The 22,551-nt window shown below is 37.9% G+C and overlaps 1 protein-coding gene across 5 annotated transcripts in view; it reads left to right on the top strand.

Annotated features, from left to right (window-relative positions):
• The window catches only part of INPP4B (inositol polyphosphate-4-phosphatase type II B), a 1,018,353-nt gene that overhangs the window by 895,503 nt on the left and 100,299 nt on the right, over positions 1 to 22,551 (top strand). For all 5 annotated transcript variants that reach the window (XM_069105434.1, XM_069105431.1, XM_069105430.1 and 2 more), the window contains 4 exons: positions 4,481 to 4,604; positions 5,330 to 5,447; positions 8,681 to 8,821; positions 15,895 to 15,992. In XM_069105434.1, coding sequence (XP_068961535.1) covers positions 4,481 to 4,604; positions 5,330 to 5,447; positions 8,681 to 8,821; positions 15,895 to 15,992 — 481 coding nt within the window. The remainder of the gene's footprint in view (positions 1 to 4,480; positions 4,605 to 5,329; positions 5,448 to 8,680; positions 8,822 to 15,894; positions 15,993 to 22,551) is intronic.

Here is a 22,551-nt window from a genome sequence, read left to right as displayed (position 1 = left end):
TATCTACAATTCATATCAGACTGATACTACTTCTTTTTTTTTACCCTCAGATGGTTAGATTGCAAATTTGTTGATGGAAATTGCTTTATAACCAGCACATAATTTGGAGAGGAAAAACGAGAGAAATCTCTTCACTTTCCAACTAAGAGAACTCTATTTCTGTGAAAGGCAGAGGTACCCTCACAATGTAGTCTTATAAAATATACTAGCGGGCTGGATACTGCCTATCTAGTTTACCAGCTTAGTTTATATGGCAAGAACAAAGCTTTCTTCTTTTTTTTTGTTTTTGCTAATCAAAAATTCATCACTTTTATTTTTTTTCCCCTTCTTATCAAGTATATTACTTAGGTGGCTTAGGAAAACATTAAGGGTATCAATTTTCACCCCCTCCAGTGCAGAGAAACCTATACGTTTGATCTATAGACTCACAAAATAGCGATCCCATTGGATATCTCCTCCTCCAATCTGCTCTCTCCCATATCTTCTCCCATACCCCCTCCAACTTTCCAGTAGGGCATGGTGAATCTCTATGCCCCAGTGCCTGTATATCTTATTTTCCAGTTACATGTAATATAATATTAATAATACACACACACACACACACACACACACACATATATATTTTAAACATTTGATTTTAAAACTTTGAATTCCAGATTCATTCCTTTCCTCCCTTGTCAACCACCCTTACAGGGAAGCTAAATAATTCAATACAGGTTGTACAAGTATAGCTATGGATAACATTTCCATAGTGAATATATTGTAAAAGACTGACTAGATTTCTCTACCTCCTATCCCACCTCCTACTTGTTCTATTCTCTACTTTGATCCTGTCCCTTTTCAAAAGTGGGTACTTCCAACTTCCCTCCCCCCAGCCTGCCCTCCCTTCCATCATCGCCCCTATAATCACCATCCCCCCTACTCTCCTGTTGGGTGAGATACCCTATTTAGTGTGTATTTCATTCCCTCCCTGAGCCAAATTCAATGAGAATAAGGTTGACCCATTCCCTTTTGCCTTCCTGTTCTTCCCCCTCCATTGTGACTATTTTCCCTTCTTCTATATGAAATAGTTTGCTCCATTCTGTCTCTCCCCATCTCCTTTCATTATATTCCTCTCTCACCTCTTAATTTCACCTTTTAAGTATCATCCCTTCCCATTAAATTGGTCATGTGCCCTCTATCTATGTCTACCTGTACACACATATATATATACACATTCACATATGTATTCATATGCCCATATACCCTCCTATATAGACATTTATGTATGTATATGTGCTTGTGTGTGTGTACATTATTATTCCTTTCAACTATTCTCATACTGAGAAAAATTTCATAAGTTACAATTATTGTTTTCCATGTAGGGATGTAAATAGTTCAACTTATTAAATTCCTTATGGTTTCTTTTCCCTGTTTATCTTCTCATGCTTCTCTTGCTTCTTGTATCCAAATGTCAAATTTTCTATTCAACTCTGTTTTTTTCATCAAGAATGCTTGAAAGTCCTCTATTCCACTGAATGACCATATTTTCCCCTGAAACATGATACTCAGTTTTGCTGGGTAGGTGATTCTTAGTTTTAATCCCAGCTCCTTTGATCTCTGGAATATCATATTTCAAGCCCTTCAAGCCCTCAGTGTAGAAGCTGCCAGATCCTGTGTTATCCTGATTGTGTTTCTACAATATTGAAATTGTTTCTTCCTGGTTACTTTTTTTTTTTTAAGCAATCAGGGTTAAGTAACTTGCTCAAGGTTACATAGCCAGTTATTTCTGGGTGTGGTGCTAAGTATCTGAGCCTGGATTTGATCCCCAGGTCATCCTGACACTGGAGCCGGTGCTCTTATCGCTGAGCCACCTGGCCGCCCCTCTTCCTGGTTACTTGTATATTTTCTGCTTGATCTGGGAATTCCTAGGAGTTTTCTTTGTGGGATCTTTTTCAGGAGGTGATCGGTGGATTCTTTCAAGCTCTATTTTGCCCCCTGGTTCTAAAACATCAGGGCAGTTTTCCTTGAGAATTTCTTGAAGGATGATTTCTAGGTTCCTTTTTTGATCATGGCTTTCAAGTAGTCCCAATAATTTTTTAAGGTCCTCTATGGCTTGTAACCAGCTCATATTTTTCTTGGTGGTGCAGGACTGCTGATTTCATTGTCTTCCTCGTGTTCCATGCTTTGATCCTTTTTGTTCCCAAAATAGGCGTGTAAAGTTAGGTTGCTCTGTTTGCTTTGCTTACCTCTTTTGTTCATGTTGCCACTCAGTTACTTTACTTTTGGGCTTTTTGCCACAGTAGGACTCTGCTACCAGACAGGGTAGCTTCGTCCCAATAGCTGGGGTTTTCTCTGCTGGCAAAGGTATTATTTGGGTGCCCTTTCTGAAGCCTTCACATGCTCTGGCAAGATGGTCGCACACCCCAGGATCTCTACCCTCAACTGCAATCCAGGTCCAAGCAGTTTAAAGCAAGAGTGATTACCCCTCAGACTGGTTGATTGGTCCCCCTACAATCTGCAGGCCAAGAGCTGAAGCTGCCACGTGGTGGCAGTTGCACAGCTGCGATACCTCAGCCACTTCTCCCTCCAGAGGATAAAGGCTGACCGCTCTCCCAAACTACCAGATCCCAAAATCCACACTGCACTGACATCTCACTTTGTTTTTAGCATCTATGGGTTGATAATTCTGGAAACTGCCACAGCTGCTGGTGATCTGAAGTCCCTCCAGCTGGTGACTGGTCTGGCCACCCTGGGGCCAAGACCTCCAGGTTTCAGGGCTGGGCTCAGCTCCCAGAGTACTGTGCTGGCTGCTCCCTGCTAGCCTGCTGGGCTGTCCTCACCAGGAGGTTAGTTTCTCAGTGTCATTTTGTGCATTCTGTAGCTCCAAAGTTGGTTCAGAGTCACTTTTTACATGAATTGGAGGAGGTATGAGCTGGAGCGCTTCAGAAGTCCTGTTTCTACTCTGCTATCTTGACTCTACTCTCCCCCCCCCAAAAAGCTTTCTATATTAATTATCATTAGTATATCTTATTTTATGTGCATTCCTGTTAAATCATCATTCTAGGGAACTCAGTGAAGAAATTCCTTCCATGGGTACAGACTGGCAACTGATTTATAACTTAAAGTCTTTGAGATTTGCTCTAGGCACTGGAGGAGTTAAATGTTTGCCCCATGGTGACATAATTGGCTTGTGTCAGAGTCAGGATTTAATTCAGGTTCCCAGATACTTAGACTGAGTGAGACTCCATTTTCCATGAAACACTGCCACTCATTTTGTTTATGTTTATATGCACATATAGACAACACACCACAGAGATTACCAGGGGAGGTGTGGCCTAATTATGGTAACCTGTCAGGTTGAGAAAACTTACCATTGAAGATTAGGGGCTGACAGGTGACTAGGATCAGTTGGTAGAAAAGGTTAGATGGGAAGAAAAAAATCTTCCTTTCCTTCACACTTCCCTTGACTTCCTTATAGTATTAATATTAGCTTCCAGGTTCATGAAGAAGAAAGAAGTGATTGAAATTTTAAAGGACCCTTAATTTATCTACCATTCTTCATGCTTTCTTTCACCCAATGGTTTTAAGATTTGACCAGAAGGTACTAGAGGATCATAAATCATAAGCTTGAAGGTACTTGATATATTGTCTAGTCATCCCCTTTCATTGTACAAATGAGAATACTGAAGCCCAGTTATGTGAAGTGATTTACTCAAGGGTGGTATGTGTAGATAAAAACTAAGTCATTATTGTTGTTAGTCCTTTGTTCTCAAAGATGATCTTGACATCAGGGAGGTAATGGCATGATATGAAGTGAATTGGATTCAAGTTACCAGCTTCATTTTCTCCTCAGAGCCTTCTGGGTCCAGTGGCAAGATATATATCAGAATGACTGGAGATGGCCCCAGATGCAGTGGGAGACCTTGACCTTTTTAAACTAAAGTCTTTATCTAGCTCTCATTTTGACTGAGCCAATGCCCATTCAGTGATTAAGGCTAGGTAAGAAATGAGGCAGAGAATGGCCTCTAGTCCTCTGACATTGAATCTCGGGTGCTTTCTACTATTCAATGGTAGGTGAAAGAGGATTGAGAATTCCTCTTACAATATTTCTAGTTGATGAGAACACAGAAAAATGTAGTAAAGAGGCAAAGTGAAAAGAGATCCTGCAAATAACCTCATTTTCTTCAGTGGTTCTGCCATTGTCCACCATCTCCCATGGGGATGTTCTCCTGATGTCCAAAATCTATGTGACAAAGATTCATCTTAATAAGTATACATCTATATGTGTGTATATACATATATATGCATATATATATAAATTGTAGTATAAATTCCAAAGAAATAATTTCATTAAGTAAAACAAATCTTATAATCATTTTCACTCAAACCCATGAAAACCTAATTCTCTTGAAATACTTAAAAATTAAGCTAAATTTTAAGCTAAATTAAGCTTAAAAATTAAGCCCATTCAAGTATATTTATCCCATCCTGTTTTTAGCTTGCAGGATTGGTCTGTGGATTTATAATGAAATTACACTCAAATTTGCATGATCCTGATTTCCTCCAGCAACTTCACATGGTGGGCTTGGTTGTACAGTTTGAAGGATTACTGAGCACATACAGTAAGTATTATTCCCTTTGATAAACTTAATGAACATGCCACTAGACACATGAATGTTTACCCAGAAGACTTTCAAGATCAACATGAAACATTAGGAATTTACTTATTTGGCTTAACAAGTCCTACAGAGACAACAGATGACTTTTACAGTAGAATTGCCCATCTAGGACCATGCTACAATGAAACCTGTCATACTTAGATGATTTTATTATTCTAGTTTGTACTGAAAGGGTAATTGTAGTAGATTTTAATATGGAATCCTGAACTTGTCATCTTTAAATACAGGAGGGTTATATTGCCATTTAATTTCAAATACTTAATTGTCTGGGCTGCCATCCATTCAGAGTTTAGGGCACAGCATGGTTCCAGTACCAGAAGTTTCTAATCTAGCCACTGTTGGCATTGATGGAAATCAAATATCATCCCTATCAACATCAAAGAGGCATTTTCTTTTACTAACCTAGTTAAAATTTCCTCTAGCCTCTAAGGAAGTATGTGCCACTTTCCTTCCCTCTAAGATGACTTTTATTGTTGGAGTCTGACAAAACCATACTATTTCAGCCCTAAAAACCATCAGGTCCAAGAGAAAACTTTTCAAATGGAACCATTGTACTTGGTGTTATTCACTCAAGTGCTTAGAGCCAATTCTATCATGGACAGATAATCTCTGGTAACATTTTTTTGTCAAATGACTTGTTTGTAATGAGACATTTTTTCCCCATTTAGGTGAAGAAATTGGAATGCTTGAGGATATGGCTATTGGCATTTCAGATTTGCAGAAAGTAGCATTTAAAATAACTGAAGCCAAATCCAATGATTTCTTGCCAGTTATAACTGGAAGGCGGTAAGTGGTGACCATTTCCTAAGTATTAAGTTCTACTGGACCCGTTCAATTACCTTCTTGCAAAAAAGCTGATGGTATCATAGATTTAAAGCTGGAAAGAACCTTTAAGTTCTTCAAGCCTAATCCCATTCATTTTATAGATGAGGAAATTGAGGCCCAAAGAGCTGGTGACTTGAAAGATGCTCCACAGATAAGCATCTCAGGAAGAACTTGCATTCATGTCTTCTCAACAACAAATTCATCTCTATATAAATTATACCAGACTGCCTCTCCAATAGAGGTGAAGTGAAAGAGATTTTTTTTTTTGGCTTCTATATTCCATTTTGGTACAAAGTACTGTAAGTTATATGGATAAAATTAACATAATAGCAGAGCTCAAATGCTGGAGGGGCAAATCAGGAGCATCTGGAAGTCAGAGGAAAAATCATACTCAGCCCTGATATCATGGAAAATGTCATCGTCAATAAACATTCAGTAACCACTTTTTTGTGTGCTAGGTGCTGTGTGAGAAAGATGCCCTCTGCCCTCAAGAAGTTTACAGTCTAGTAAGGGAAGGCAACACACAGAAGGAAGCTGAAAATTAAAAGGTTAGGCAAGAAAAGATAAAGGTACCTCCTATGAGGGCATGGGACAGTCTAGTCAGGAGTGCACCCTGGATAGCAATGAGAACATGGCTGCCCTCAGAGTCATTCTTAAAATGGGATTTCTGGGAGGAACCAGCCAATCAGAGGGAGAGGTCAAAGGAGCAAAAGGTCCTTCCAAAGTAAGAAAGCCATGTGTAGGCAGCTTCCAGGATGAAGCGTTTTCCATGGCGCAGCAGTGGTTCTAACAATTAGAGCCATGCCTAAGGTCATTGGTTTCCTTCCCACTTTAAGTATACTTTTCAAAGATGGTAATTGACTACTTGTGGTGTAGAGAAGAGATTCTTTTTATTTATGGATATTAGATAACCCTTGAACTCTCTTCTGACTCTGAAATTCTGTAACTCTGTAAATATTTGTATATCTACTACTGTGCTGAATATGTCAATGCTCCCATGAAATATTGGAGAATTTTAAAGGATTTCTTGACTGTGACTTTTTTTTTCCTCCATGTATTAGGATCCAAACTAAACCTCCAAGTGTTTTCACTTTTTGCGGGAATAGTTTCCTTAATAGCTTCATAATTCTTGAGATTACTGTAAATTAAATTCAGCTAAAAGCAGCAGCATTTTAGAAAAAAAAGATGTATTTCCTCTGTCAGGGGTATGTATCTCCATTTTTCTTAATTATTGCTGACAATTCACTCACAAATTGTGAGCCTTCCGAGAAAGGTTGGAAATAAATAGCTTAGAAGGTCAGAGCATGATGGGCAAAATATCAGGAATAATTAAGAAAAATTATGGCATTGTAGAGTAGTCTTTAAAGAGGAGAAAAGCAATGCTTTGTAAATCATTTCAATCAGAAAGGTCCAAATTCAGCCACTGCTATTGTTGGCTATTCATTTCCACCTTTGTAAAGGCACTGGAAGAAGTATTGTTCAAAGTAGGCCTAGGTCCCTGGAAATATTGTGCCTGGAAGGAAGAGAGGAATAATCCTCAGAAGCCCTAGTCTCACTTCTCTTGACCAGAGCAAGATAACATAAGATTCCATGTCAAAGCATAAAAGGAAACTATTATCCCCTGCATGCCCTCATTTTTAAAAAAAAGTCTGTTTCTGTGGGTAGGCAAGATGCTGAATTGCTGTCTAATTAAAGGCACCCAGCTGCCAAATAAAAGATCACTGGGAAAGATAAAGGGAAGCCTGAATCTCATTCACAAAGGTAACATTGTACATTTTATTTTTAAGCATTGCTATTTCCTTTAATAAAACTGAGGAAAGCCCAGAAATAAGTCTTTCTCACACATTGCTACCAGTCAATACCAACTCCTGAAGTGCAGAAATTAGTAAAAATAAAAATCATGTTACCTTTATATTCAGCACAGAGTAACTATTTCCAGGGGAAACTGAAGAAACCTTTGTGTAGGGAGAAGTTTAAGGATATCTAGTATTTTTTTTCCTACTCACTCATGTAAAGCCATAGAGAAATAGCACAATGTATTTCATCTGAAGGGCACTATATAAAACAAGGAGTCATTGATGAGAGGCAGAGTGGCCTGAGTAGATAGAGGTCTTGGATCTAGAATCTCGATGACTTAGGTTTAATCCTTGACTCTGACACTTCACCTTGTTGAGTATGTTTCCCTACCTGCAAAATGGGGATAATGATATATATCAATCTACCTAGTATGTAAAATATTTTGAAACCATTTTAATGCTATTCATAAATGCCAACCATTTTCCCCATGTTCCTTCCTAAGAAGTAGGTAAATAGTCAGATTTCTATTACCAAGGCTGGTAGAAACAAGGGATTACAACTACAGATAAATAGTGCCTGTAGGAGAAATCATGGTACTGTTCCTCATCTCTGAGTTCATAGAAGTTCAAAATGGCCATCAGGCACAGATTCCTGGTCACATGCAGAGAGCTGCATGGTGACAGTATCTTTATGTCCATGCTTACAGTGAGAGAAACTAAGAAGAAGAAAAAAAGCTGATATAACCAAGGGGCTGCCTCTTTATCTTAGATTGTGACTTTTGTTGCCCTCAGTAATGATGGAACTTCAGGATGACCATATTCTTAGACTATTTTCATTGGAGTTTACCCTAAACACAGGTTAACTCCCTACATTTTCTTAGCTGGTGACAACTAGACTCCCCTACTCCACAAATCTTGAAAACACAACTCAAAACTTTTGAGTTGGCCCAGTGATAAGCACAGTGATCAGCACATAGTAGGTGCTTATTAATATGTATATGATTGTTGACTTGGTTTAGTTTTCCCTCTGGTAACAAAACTGTGGTTTGCCATCCATGACCTTGGGAAGTTCAGTTTACCTCACTGGCCCTCAGTTTCCACCTTTGTACAACGAAGGGTTGAGATTAGAGATGACCTCTAAGTTCAGTTCCATCTCTAAATCAGGCATCCTATGATCCATTGATCATTTAGTGAATTTTGTTTTCATATTTTTCTATGAATGGTTTGCCCACCAGACTTGAATAAAACTTATAGGAACCATCAGTTCCCTCCTTATGCCACTCACTTTTAAATTATATCCTAAAGGGATGCCTTGCCCTTTATCCTAGAATCATAGCAATATACAGGATGTGAAACTCTTTCCCCTCCTTTTTTTTTTGTTTGTTTGTTTTGTTCCAGTGAACATTATGTAATAGAGGTCAAGCTTCCAGCCAGGATGTTTGAGCTGCTGCCACTAGAGATTAAAGAAGGGAAGCTGTTACATGTATACCCAGTTCTTTTTAATGTTGGAATCAATGAACAGCAAACTTTGGCAGAGAGGTAAGTCTGCAACGGAATTCATGCTACCATTTCTATGTGATGTGCTGTGAAGTCCCAGATGTTTACACATATGGGACTTGGTTGGAATCAGGCTCAACATTTTCCCTTCTATCAATCCTAATTTGTTAAGCAAGGGAAAACATCAGATTTAAGGAAGCCAGTTCTAGACTCAACCAAAATGTATGATAAACCAAAGAAAATATGAAAAGATATATTTAAATACATTTGAATGAACAATCAATGAACAAGCAAAATAAAAATCTCGTTCAACAAGATCAGTGTGAAATTAACTGATGTGTAAATACCTTGTCAATGATAAGCACTCTCAACTGGTCATTTTCATTGAGTTATTGCAAATCAAATGTTTTATTTCACTGTAATCACACAAATATTACATTCACCACTATGTAAACTCAGTAGTGAATCATTAATAAACATTTATTTTTATATATTAATTAATCAACATTAATTATTATTACTATATGCCAGGCACTGTACTAAGCATTTGAGAAAGAAATATTTTAAAAAGACAGTTCCTGTTCTCAAAGAATGTGCAATATAATTGGGGAAGACAATGCATAAAAGGAGGCTGAAAGGAATTGGGGGATGGAGAGGAATGTATTTAACTTAGGGATGTGGTGGAGAAGTCAGAGATTTCCCAGACTAGTGCAGCCACCAGAAAGGAGGAGATTCTGAGCTAAGGTCCCTCATTAAGTGGAGGTTTTATAGTTCATCGCTCCACCCTTCAATCACAAATGTAGAGGGAAGCAATGAGGAGGAGAACCAAGTCAGTCTTTTCAATCTGGGAAAGGTTAGCAGCGGTGAGGAATTGTCAACAGCTGAAGTTCTAGAAGAAGATAAGTAGGCTTGCCTTGTGCCTTACAATTTTGCTTAATAGAGCAGTCTTATATCTTGCTGTTGAAACTTAGCATCTATGTGACCCTGGGCAAGTCACTTAACCTCTGCTTGCCTCAGTTTCCTCATCTGCAAATAATAGCATCCACCTCCTGTGAGCATCAAGTGAGATAATAATCGTAAAGCATTCAACACAATATCTGGTACATATTAAGTGCTACACAAATGATAGCTATTAATATTGTTGTTGTTCTTTAAAATATTAATTACATCATGTGAGTCAGATAGTATACCTTTTGAAAGAGCTTAAGACTATCTGACCTCCTCAGGTCTTTGGAAGAGTCCTGATAATATCAAAATATCAACTTTTTGTGACCTTTGAATCCTAATTCTCCTTTATGGTCAACCTTGGACATGTATGTAACCTGTTGTCCCCACCTGCTTTCTGCATGGTAAAAACCGACTTTCTGCTTGCTTCTTGACCTTCAGTACTAAATCTGGTCTTGTCACTTTCCTACCCTTCCCCCAATTTCACAGCTAATCTTGCCTTTGATATCTGCTGTAGACAAGGCTATGCTCGATAGTGTATTTTAGAATCTTCATTGGTAGTGCTCAAACCCCACAAAGATATCTTTGTTTGCTTATTTTCACTGTAGTCATAAGACAAAAATTAGCCTTTAAATGTGTTTTTCTTTGACTAAATATAACAAAGAACTTCTGCTTCTATTTTTCAAATAAGCAAACCATTAGGTTTCTAACAGAAAGCCAAAATAAATAGGAAGATCGGCCAATAATAGCTACATTTAGATCTATGGTTTGGGGTTGCCTTTCTTAAACTTAATTACTTCTCTGATCTGTTCAAAATAAAATCTAGGCTTGTTAGCACCCTACTCTTTCTCCTATATGCTGGCTAAAATCTAGTATGTAACATTTATATACATAGCATTTAATATCATTACTAAATTTATTTTCAGATGTAGAATCGAGAATACATGGAAGAATTTTACTTGTCAACAGCCCTTGATTAGTGTACTCTAACCTTCTGTAGTCAAGGTGTTTGTCCTTCATATCCTTATAGGATAATTTTTAGTTAAAATGACTTTTAAAAGGAGGCAGACAATTGATTTATTAATAAAGTTGAGAGTTAAGAGTACTGAAGATTATTCCAATAAGAGTCAACTGCAATAAGAATAAATGGCAGGTTTATGGCATACTCATAGTGGCATGTAATCTGTAAAAAAAATTAGGACTTCCATGGGACCAGTAAGGCCATTGTCATAACTGTATTTCAGTATAAGTGGTCTCCTTTGTCATCCTGTGCATTTTATTTTATTAGTTTAAAAATATTATCCTGAGAAGGGGTCCATAGGCTTTCACAGGCTGTGGAAAAGGGACCTATGACATAGGAATGCTTAAAAAATCCCTGGTTGGGAGAATACAGACTTTTTCTTGCCCTAAACTTTTTTTTTTCAAATACCTTCATGTTAAGTCAATTTAATTCATATTCATAAGAATTTATTAAGTGTCTGCTATGAGCAAGACTATATTCCTGGCACTAGGAATAAAAAGGAAAAAACAGGGGGTGGCCAGGTAGCACAGCAAGTAAGAGTACCAGCTCCAGTGTCGGGATGACCTGGGGATCAAATCCGGGCTCAGATACACAGCACCACACCCAGAAGTAAATGGCCATGTAACCTTGAGCAAGTTACTTAACCCCAATTGCTTAAAAAAAAAAAAAAAGGAAAAAACAAAATATAGTCTTTGTTTCCAAAGGAACTGTGATGTTAGCAAGGTTGTCTTATTTTTTTTCCCCATAAAGCTGAGGTATTACCAGCTAAGGATAACTTTCTGTGACTTTTACCTTAACTTGACTTTGTTTGACAAAAGGCCTTCCTTGATTGCTTTTGTATGACAGTGGTTTTCACTTTGATCTAGTCAGAATTGTCAATGAGAAGATTATATGACAATAGCAGAAGGGATGTATGCTTTCTTTCCCCTTCACATGCAGATGAATCCCTATTCTATCAGAAGTAGAAAGAGACAAAAGTAGTTATCAGAGTATAAAACCTAGAGTAAAAACAACAAAGGGAGCCAGAGGAACCATAATCAAGGTCTACAGACCAGAGTAATTCATTGGATTCAGCAGACAATAGTAAAAATCAGATTGAAAGTACAGTGTAAAGAGCATCCAAAGTTTCTGAGAAAAATAAGGAAGAATAAAACAAGGCATGAAATTTTGTTGTGCTTAGTAAATGTTCCTAGGAATCATTACTTTATAGAAATTTTCCTCTCCAATTCTGCCTCTTTAAAGGGGCCTTGCTTGTAATTCTCACATCTGAGTGGAAGCCTTACTATTTTTTTTCTCTTCCCCACTCTCTTTCTGAGTTAGAACATTCTTCCCAGACAATTTGATTTTTCATACTTCTGACATGTCTAATATTACCTGTTGTTTTATGGTGCATTATATTGAGTTTTGGTTCTAGCTTGAGCTTCTTAAATGTAGAAGTCAATATCTAACCTGCCCAGTTGCACAGCTGTGGAGTGATATTATACAATTATGTTATTAGATTACTGGCAATATATTGCACCAACTCTGATTGATGATAAAGCCCTGGATTTAAAATAATATAGAAGGCAGGCTTCAAATACAAGCTCTCCTACATATTAGCTTTTTGATATGGAACAAATCATTTCCCCACTCTGGGACCCAGTTTTTTATCTGTAAAATGATGGAGTTTGATGACATGTCCCCTAAGTCCTCTTCTAGCTCTAAATTTAATGATCCTACATCTCATATCTGTCTTGCTAGATAAAAAGTTTTGTTTTGTTTTTTTAATCACTTTGTGCATTGAACCTGAGTTGGATGGCCACAACTTGGAAGGAAAGAGAATGAAAATAAATCAAAATACAAGGATGTCAGTTCTGTATCTGTCACTAATTACCTAAGTAGCCTTAGTCCATGAGTTGCCCCAATCATGTAAAGATATCCTCAAGCAGAATGGGTAGCCATTAAGGAAGCGGAAGTAGGCATTGTGGACCACTGTCCAACATGGGAGACACCAAGGTCGTACACTGCATCCTGGGCCATTGCCCGCTGTCCTAACTTTTGTCCTGCCGCTTGACTTTGATGACTCTGGAAGAGAGAGCGACACTGTCAACTTTGTGCAACCCTGTCTCATTTAAATCTAGTTCATGGACAAGTCAAGACATCACCCTCCTCAAAAACAAAGGAGAAACAACAATGATGACAACAACCTTAGTCGAGTATTAACTGCTTCATAAATATTATCTTATTTGAACTTCATAGGGTTATTACCTTATGCAATAGGTGGTCTCACAATAAGGAGACTGAGGCACAAAGGTGAGAAATTGTTTGCTCCAGATCACATAATTAATATGTTGGAATGTGAAATTACGGCTTATATCATCAAGTCTAGGGACCTATCACCAATCAAAACTGGTGTAACATCAAACAACATAGTAGCATATATTTAAAAATGAAACTTAGATGAAAAGATATTATGTTACTTGCCCAGAGTCATACATATAGTAAGTATCTTGAGCTCAGGTCTTTCTGATTCCAAGGCCAGCTAGACTGTCTAGCTGTCTCAATACAGTTATCTTGTCTGGATACAATATGTACATATTTGATCCCATCTTTAAAACAGTTATAGAAAACTACTTGTGGTGAAGAAAGTAACCATAACATTATAGTGGCAAGATACTTTTAAGATAATTTAATCGTCTAAATGAGTCAGAAGAATTCCTTTCCTTCAAATCTAATATAGATGTCTTGTTCAATTATATGACTCTTATGGGATGCATTGTGGCTGAAAGAAGGCCTTTTGGCATCATAGTCAAAACAAGACAGATCCATATCAACCCATCTGTGTACTAGAGAGTGGCACCATAAGGAAAATGAATTAAAAACAAAATCATCAAATGGCAGGTTTTTCTGGCAGGTTTTTGATCATTAGCAAGATGAAAAATATTATCTTAGGGAAATCCAACAGTGGAATGGTAAATGGACAGAGAGTAGGAAGGAATATGAGGCAAGAAATTGTGGGAAATATTGGTAGCATTTGGTTACTGATTGAAATGGGCAGGGGGGTAAGGAAGGGGATGGGGTGGAAGATATATAAGGAGGAATTAAAGATGATTCCAAAATGGAAGAATGTAGATGGAATTACAGCATGGTTAGGTTGGTGTATTTGTAGTTGAATGAACAACCAAAGACTGCTGATCAATGGATTAATGGCTGCCTGGAGGGATGTCTCTAATGGAATAATATCCTACCCTATTCTATTTGGCATTTTTATCAATGTCTTGGATATAAATATAGGAATGTTCATCAAATTATCGGTTGGCGATATTTCAGATGACAGAACTGAAATCCATAAATGCACCCACTGGGTAAAATGATGGTCTCACATTAAAAAGATGAAATTTAATAGAAACAAATATATAGCATTTGATTGGGTTCCAAAAAATTGAATCTGCTCATGTAAAATGTGAGAGACATGAAAATAGTTGATTTGAAAATGGTTAGGGAGTCTTAGTTTCATGGGAAGTCATTGTGCATCCGTACTGTGATATCATAGCCAGGAAAGCTAATGCACTTTCAGGCTCCAGTAATGGGAGTGGAGCAGTCAACTCTGCGATGATAAGAACACTTATAGAGAATGGTATTCAATTCTGAGCACCACTTTTTAAGTGATAATTTGATGTATAGAGAATAAAGGGTGCCCTGTAATACACATGTATTCAAAAAGCATTTTTTAAGCATATACCAAGAATTGTACAAGATGTTGGGGACCCAAAGACAGAAAGAAAAAATGTCCTCAGGCCTCTAGGAGCTCATAATCTAATGGGGGAAAACAACATGTACATGGAAAATTTGATGGATGGATGATAGAGGGATGGATGGATGGATGGGTGGATGGATAGATGGATGGATGGATAGAGAAATAGAAGATAGATGTATGTATGTATATATAAATATGTGTGTGTAAATATGTTTATCTATGCACACACACAGTAGATATGATACCAAAGATAGAAAATACCTATAAAGGGGGAATACTAGCTGCTAAGGAAATCAATATAGGCTTCCTGTGGGAGATGACACCTGACTTTAGTTTTTAAGTCATTCTGCTAGAGGAAAGTGAAGAAATTACCTTCCAATATGAGGAGAGACTAAGCAAAGGGGGACACATAAGAAATGTTCTATAAAGGAAACAAACAGCTTATAAACTTATTTGCCTGGAATATTCATGACAAAAAGTAATGTGCAATAATCCAGGAAAGACAACCTGGAACCAGACTGAAAGGGGCTTTAAAAAGTCAAATATTGGAGTTTCTTTTTTATCCTTGAGGCGAAATGGAGATTCTGGACATCTTCAAGCAAGGGAGTGACATGATTATATTTGTGCTTTGAAAATATTAATTTGGGGGTGGCTAGGTGGTGCAGTGAATAGAGCACTGGCCCTGGAGTCATGAGGACCTGAGTTCAAATCTGGCCTCAGACACTTAACACTTACTAGCCTTGTGACCTTGGGCAAGTTGCTTAACCCCAATTGCCCTACTTTCCCCCCTCAAAAAACAAAAAAGGATAGGTAGGGAAGCCTATCATTAGTGGTTGTCAAATACTTGAATCTAAAGCATAAAATTTCATTCCATGAGAAATCAGTGGGATCAAAAGGACAAAACCATTGTCAGCCCAAGGTTCCAAATCAAATTAGAGGAAACAAACTATGCATGGAATCCAAGTAGGTGTGACAGAATCCCTGTGGTGTCCAGAGACACAGACCAAATAGGATGGCATGACAAAATCAGGGTCTGAATATTTGGGGGAGTTCAAAGTGAAGCAAGTATTTGATTTAAGAGATAGAAAACAGGCACTTGGCCAGGCATGCTGAGGAGTCTTCACCGTTCCAACACAGAAGAGAAAGAATAAAGCAACCCAAGAGTCACTGAGGTTTTGAAGCAGAGAAAAAGGAAATAAGGAAGTTCACACCCAATCTTTCTTCCCAGAACAGAAAAAGGTTGTTTTCTGATTGTAAGGAAGGGTGGGAAAAATTCAGAGGTTAAAGAAAATTGAAAAGTTGGACTGAATCGAAGTATCTCTTATTGAGAGAATCCATAAATACAGAGATCCTCTTTTTAGGAAGCTTTATGATTACAATTTGTTCTCATTACCTTTACTCTCCTCTTTTAAGGTTTGGAGATGTCTCTCTGCAAGAAAACATTAATCGTGAAAACTTTGAACTCCTTAAGGAATATTGCCAGTTGTTTACTGAAAAGATGCCTCCTGATTGTAAGTATACATCTTCTTGGATATTTGGAGAAAAAGAGCATAGGATGAAGGAAGAGAGGGGAAGGTGATTTTCCCTATTGACTTTCTGAGACAGAGCTGCAGATTTATAAGGTGGCATTTGGAAGATCTGTGGAGTTACTATGACTTCTTTGAGGTCTTCCTGAGTATATTATCTTGCATTTTGCCATGGCCCTCCTAAACATCAAAAGTGAAGGATAAGTAAGTAGTAACTACAAATTCAAATGAGAGTTTATCAAAAGCTTGTTTATATGGTTAGTTTTTCTTTTTCTTTTTTTTAATGGTAAAGTTTTTATTTTATTTTTTTTTTATTTTAAGCAATTGGGGTTAAGTAACTTGCTCAAGGTTACATGGCCAGTTATTTCTGGGTGTGGTGCTAAGTATCTGAGCCCAGATTTGATCCCCAGGTCATCCCAACACTGGAGCTGGTGCTCTTACTTGCTGAGCCACCTGGCCGCCCCTATGATTAGTTTTTCTAGCCTGTAGTAGATAGACTATAAATATATATATTAAGGACAAATATGGATAGGAAGAAAAATATATGAAATAATACAGATAAATGAAGACATTAAAATAATTCAAACCATTACCAAATTTTATATAATCTCAAACACATTATGTAATGACAATCTTAGCAATATGAGGCACTTGCTTCAGATGCACAAAGATTCAAGTCACATCAATAAATATTTCTTCAGCACCTACTACATGCCAGGTCATACAGGAGATAGATTGCCAGGCCTGGACTCAGGAAGACTTATCTTCCAGAGTTCAAATCTGGTCTCAAGATACTTACTAGCTATATGACTTTGGGCAAGTCTCTTAACCCTGTTTGTCTCAGTTTCCTTATCTGTAAAATGAAAAATGAATCATAGAAGGAAATGGTAAACCATTCCAGTATCTTTGCCAAGAAAACCCCCAGTAAGGTCATGAAGAGTCAGATAAAAATGAAAGTGACTGAACAACAAAAACAACAGTGGTATGCCAGGCACTGTGTAAACATACAAAGAAAGGGAAAAGACAGCACCTGCCCTCAATGAGCAAGACAATGCACAGAAAGAAGCTGAAAAGGGGAGGAAGGTGGTACCAGGAGGGCATGATGAAGTGCACAGCTGGGTGGGAAATGAAGACATTGTTCCCTCTGGTGTCCTCATTAAATAGAGGATGTTAGGGGGGTACTCCCCATCATCTACCCTATAACCTCCAATCAGAGGGAGGGAGAAACATCAAGGGCAAGGGGTATTTGGGTGATAGGAGTTTCAAAGTTGATCAATTCAGGCCTTGTAGGAAAATGAGATTCTGATGAAGTCCATAGGACGGCATCAAGGTGGGAGATGAAGGGGTGCATAAAGTAGGTAAAATACTTCTCTCTAAATGAATAGGTAAAATACTTTCCCTAACATTCCAAGCCATTACCATTGGGCGATAAGTTGATATTCCCTCCTTAGCTCATTATTGTTTAGTGGCAAGAGTCCTGGATTTTTGTTTTTTAATTAGAAGCGCTGGATTCAAATCTTTACTCTGATGCTTCTTACCTCTTTGACCTTGTACAAGTTAATTTCTGAGTCTCAATTTCTTCATCTGTAAAATGAAAGTATTGTAGTAAATGGCCCCTGAGGTCCTTTCTATACTAGAATAATGATCCACTTTAGTTGTGTGACCTTGGATACAAATCTTTTCATTTATAGAATAAGTTGGTGGATGAGGGAGGGTGGGACTAGATAACCCCTAAAGTTTCTCCTAGCTCTAAAATCTCATGTCTTATAAAACGCAAAAATCCCCCAAAAGAATAATGAAGTCACTTTATCTTGACATTGTTCAGATTTCTTCTTGTTGATATGACAATATTCACAGCACCAGCTGGCGATTATGAATATGCCAGCATAGTTCTTAATTGCAAAATATAACAGACTCTTTATATGTAAGACAGAAACAAAACATTTACTTAGACACCAGAAAGCCAAATCCCAACACCAGAAAACCAAATCCATCATAGCAACAAAGAAATTAATACACCTTATTACTTCAGAGAGCAACACCATCCCAGAGCCTTCCCACAAACACTCACAAGCCTAACTGTCTTCTTGCCTGCATCCTTTCTCTCTCTCAGCTCTAACTGCTCCTACTCTCTATCTACTTCCTGCTCTGCCTGTTCAGCAAACTCTTCCCACCACAGGGCTCCATGTGAATACAGTCAGCCTATTAAGGGGCAGGGAAGATCTTCAAATTCCCATTCCCATTATACAGGGCAATTGACACTATAAGCAGTTCAGCAGCAGTGAGCCAAGTATTGATTTGTAATTCACCCAATTGCAGCACACAATCCTTGTATGTGGAAATATACCCAGGAAGCAGAAATTAGGCCTTTAGAAAATACAGAAAGCATTAGAATAGAAGCTGGAGCTACAATCTGTTTGTCATCATAAAGTACAAACCAATCAATACATCAAAACAAATGGTAAACATAGGCAATGTTCCACATTCAAGTAACTGCAAAAGAATGAGGGAGGTGTCTTCTCACATATCCTCGTTGGAGCCAACTTGTTCTTTCTCTTATTTTGTTTAGCTTGAATTATTTTTTGATGGGAAGGAACTCTCAGTCAACAAAAGCATATTGACCTGTTATGGTTTTAAGAAGCACCTCTTATGCTTACAAAGCAGCACAATGTAATGTATTAAATTCTTTACATGAAATCAGGAAGCTCTGTGTGACCATATGATAAGTATCTTTATGAACAAGTCCCTTAATCTCTTTCATCCTCACTTCCCTCATCTATAAAATGGGCAGAGTAATTGCTGCTACTTGGAGGATTATCATGAGGGTCAAATAAGATGCTATATGTAAAGTATTTTCAAAACCTTGAATGGCTGTATAAATTTCAGGTATTATCCAAGGTATTTTGCCAGATGTAAGGCAGACCATGATTAGTAAATAAGAGTTACAAAAGAAGTATTTTGTCAGTGTTGAGAGGAATTTCATTCAAAACTAGGGGAATCAAGAAAGTCTTCCTGGAAGAGGAAACTCTTGCATTATCACATTTGATTCACAGAATACCAGCATGAAGTAGGTAATAGTTCACATTTACATACTGATTCAAAGTTTACAAAGCACTTAGCTTATGACAAACCCAGTAGGATGGTTAATGAGGGAATTATAACCCTCATTTTTCATTTCACCTGATGTCCAACCCTCCACTAAAACTCTGGAACCCACAAAAATGAGATCTGTTATCAGATGTTGAACCCAAAGCATTATATTCTCTTTTCGTTCATAAGCCCACATTTGGAATTTAATCTGGGAAATTTCCAAATAGACTCATGTATATATTTCCACAAATATGAGTGATAAGGTCTCTATCTGCCACACAAGCACTTAAGGTAACACACACACACACATACATATATATATATATATATATATAGTACTTAAGGTAACACACACACACACACACACACACATATATGGTAAAGGACAGTCTTCATTTCACACCATGGAAAATTCCAAAGACTCAGACCTTACAGAAGTCCATGAATAGACACAGAAAACATACAAATAGTCTAAAAACTCCCCTCAAGAGGAAATTAAATTTTTGGGTGGCAGTGGATGTAACACTGCCATTCTGTCCACCTTCTCTCCCACAGGGCCTTAGATAATCTCACCCAGGTTTATACTTCTACCCTATGGTTTAGGCTCTCCATGGAAGGCAGACAATTTAAGCCTTCTAAACTTGCAAAACCACTCCAAAAAGAACTTTCCTCTTCGAGGAAATGAAGAAGTTCATCTGTTGGTTCACTTTTACAGAACTTTTCAAAGGGGTGACTATCCTCTCTATCCTGTGGTAGGATAGAGGTAGTTTCAAGAAATAGAATGGCAAAGTGAATATTTTCTTAGGATAGCAAAAATTATATATTTGTAGGAAAAGGAGAGTGAGCCAGTGGAGAGAGAAATAATTGAAGTCTAAAGGAAAGGAATAATGGATTAAACAAAGACTTAGCATGAGAGTGGGGGTGGGGAAATGAATGGAGAGAAGTATGAATGGATTCAGGACACAAATACATGAGACTAGAATTGGTGAGTAGGTGGGGCGGCCAGGTAGCACAGCGAGTAAGAGCACCGGCTCCAGTGTTAAGAAGACCTGGAGATAGAATCCCGGGCTCAGACACTTGGCACCCACCCAGAAACACCTGGCCATGTAACCTTGAGCAAGTTACTTAACCCCAATTGCTTAGGGGTGGCCAGGTGGCTCAGCGAGTAAGAGCATCAGCTCCAGTGTCTGGATGACCTGGATCAAATCCAGGCTCAGATACTCAGCACCACACCCAGAAATAATACTGGCCGTGTTATTGAGCAAGTTTCTTAACCCCGATTGCTTTAAAAAAAAAAAAAGAATTGGTGACTAGGAAGAATACCTCTTCCTCTGAGATTATAAAGAAGAACAAAAATATAGGTAGAGACAGAAATTTTGAAATGTGGAGGGGAGGAATTTAGCAAGCTCATATGATGGCACATGTGGGGCTGGGGACTTGCAAGTAGAAAAATATTCAGAATAAAGGAAGTGGAGAAATTCTAAAGAGAGTTGAGATTTCAATACAAGGATTTTATTTATTGATGTGTTTAGCACAGAGTATGTGGCACATAGATTCTTAATAAAATTTTATTGATTGATTGAGGTAATATTTTTCAGTGGAAAAATGCTGAATTTAAAGTATGAGAATATGAGTTTTGAGTACTGATTTCTTCACTTGGTACTAGAGTGAACTTTGGAAAGATATTTAGTCAAACAATTACCAAATATTAATTAGCACCTACTAGGGGAGAGTCATTGTGCTAAGAGTTGGGGATAAAAAGTCAAACAATAAAGCAATCCTTGTGCTTGAAGAGCTTACATTGTACCTGGAGAGAAAAGCTACATATACAAGCATATGAAAAATCAATATGAAGGACAGGGGAGGTCAGGAAAGGCCTGATGTAGAAAATGGTGCTTGAGCATAGTTTGGAAGGGAATATGGGATTCAAAGAGGTAGAGGTGAGGTATAGTGACAGAAGTTGGAGCACCATGAGAGAAATAGAAAGAGGGTCAGTTTGCCCTCACACTAGGATGCAGTAAAGGGAATGATGTATAATAAAATTTGAAAGCCAAAAGGGGTTTTATATTGGATCCTAGAGGCATTGGGGAGCCATTGGACTTTGAGCAGAGGAATGATGTGGTCAGACCTGCACTTTTGGAAAATCAATTTGGCATCTGGGTGAGGGATGGATATGAGGGGGTAAGGAGACTTGAGTCAGGGAGACCAATTAGGAGACTTTTGCAATAGTCCAGGCAAGAGTGATGAAGGCCTGAATTAGGGTGGTAGCCATGTAAGAAGTAATAAAGGGACATATTTGAGAGATATTGAAGAGAGAGAAATGACAGTATCCAATAACTTATTTATTTATGAGATGAGGGAGAGGGAATGTTAGGGATAAGGCTGAGGTTGTGAATCTAGGTGACTGGAAGGATACTGTTGCCCTCAAGGGAAAAGAAAATAGAGAAGTTTGGGAGGTGGGATAGGTTTGGAGGACAGCATAGCTTAGATTAGCAGTGCCTCCATTTCCTCACCTTCAACATGAAGGTACTGGTCCAGATGGACCTCTAGGGCCCCTGCAACCAGTATCTGTGTTTCCTTGGCAAGAAGTGAGGTAAAATTTAGTATAAGGGAGTTCAATAGCCTGAATTTGAGGTAATTTCCTTTTAACATTTCTTTTATCATATACTGTATCCCAAAACAAAACTTTCCTTTATAGCAACTGTGCCTGTATGTACATACACGTAGATAATTTGAAATGCTTTGCATTTAGATTTTAATTATAATTGGCTATTTGCTCTAAACACTACATATTAATTTTTAATAGCAAAAAGAAATTTACTATATGGGAAATCTTTGAGTGCTTCCTTGCCTCTAAGTCTGCTTACCTCTTCTGAATGAGAGAATGAAAATGAACTGAACAATGTTCATTTTATCATAAACTTAAATATTCTTTCCCCCTCCTTTGGTTGCCATGGTGAGGAAGTGGAGGAGATTTCACATATTAACTTCACTGAGAGGTTTTGCTGTTTACATTATTTATAACATCCACACTTGGAGGTATTCTCAGAGATTTCACTTTCAACTTTATTTCTATGCAAATCAATTCTTCAGGGACTTTTAACACATTTGAGTATACACTTTGAAGGTGTAGACGATGATTATTAACAGGTGTGCAATGTTCAGATTAGACTGGAGCTACTTTATGAGCAGCTTTGAAATAAACACTTGAATGAAGATTGTCACATCTCCTGAAAACAAAGAGGGCTGTTTTTCTTCTGCTCTCTGATTTGGATTCCATTCCTTCAGCATTTATGGCATACCTGGGGGTCCAACCCAATGATGGGCACTGGGAAGACTAGACATGATAGATACACCAATCCTTGCCATCAAGGTGTTCAAAAATCTTAAGGGAATAAGAAAAAGTTGCAGGAGGTTTACAAAGATATAAAAAATCTTTTTGTAACATGTAAGA

The sequence above is a fragment of the Petaurus breviceps genome, unplaced genomic scaffold (genome assembly GCF_028583685.1).
Source record: "Petaurus breviceps papuanus isolate PSGF00001 unplaced genomic scaffold, PetGlider_PUasm1.0 76, whole genome shotgun sequence".
Lineage (NCBI taxonomy): Eukaryota > Metazoa > Chordata > Mammalia > Diprotodontia > Petauridae > Petaurus > Petaurus breviceps.
This window is presented reverse-complemented; position numbering and strand designations above follow the sequence as displayed.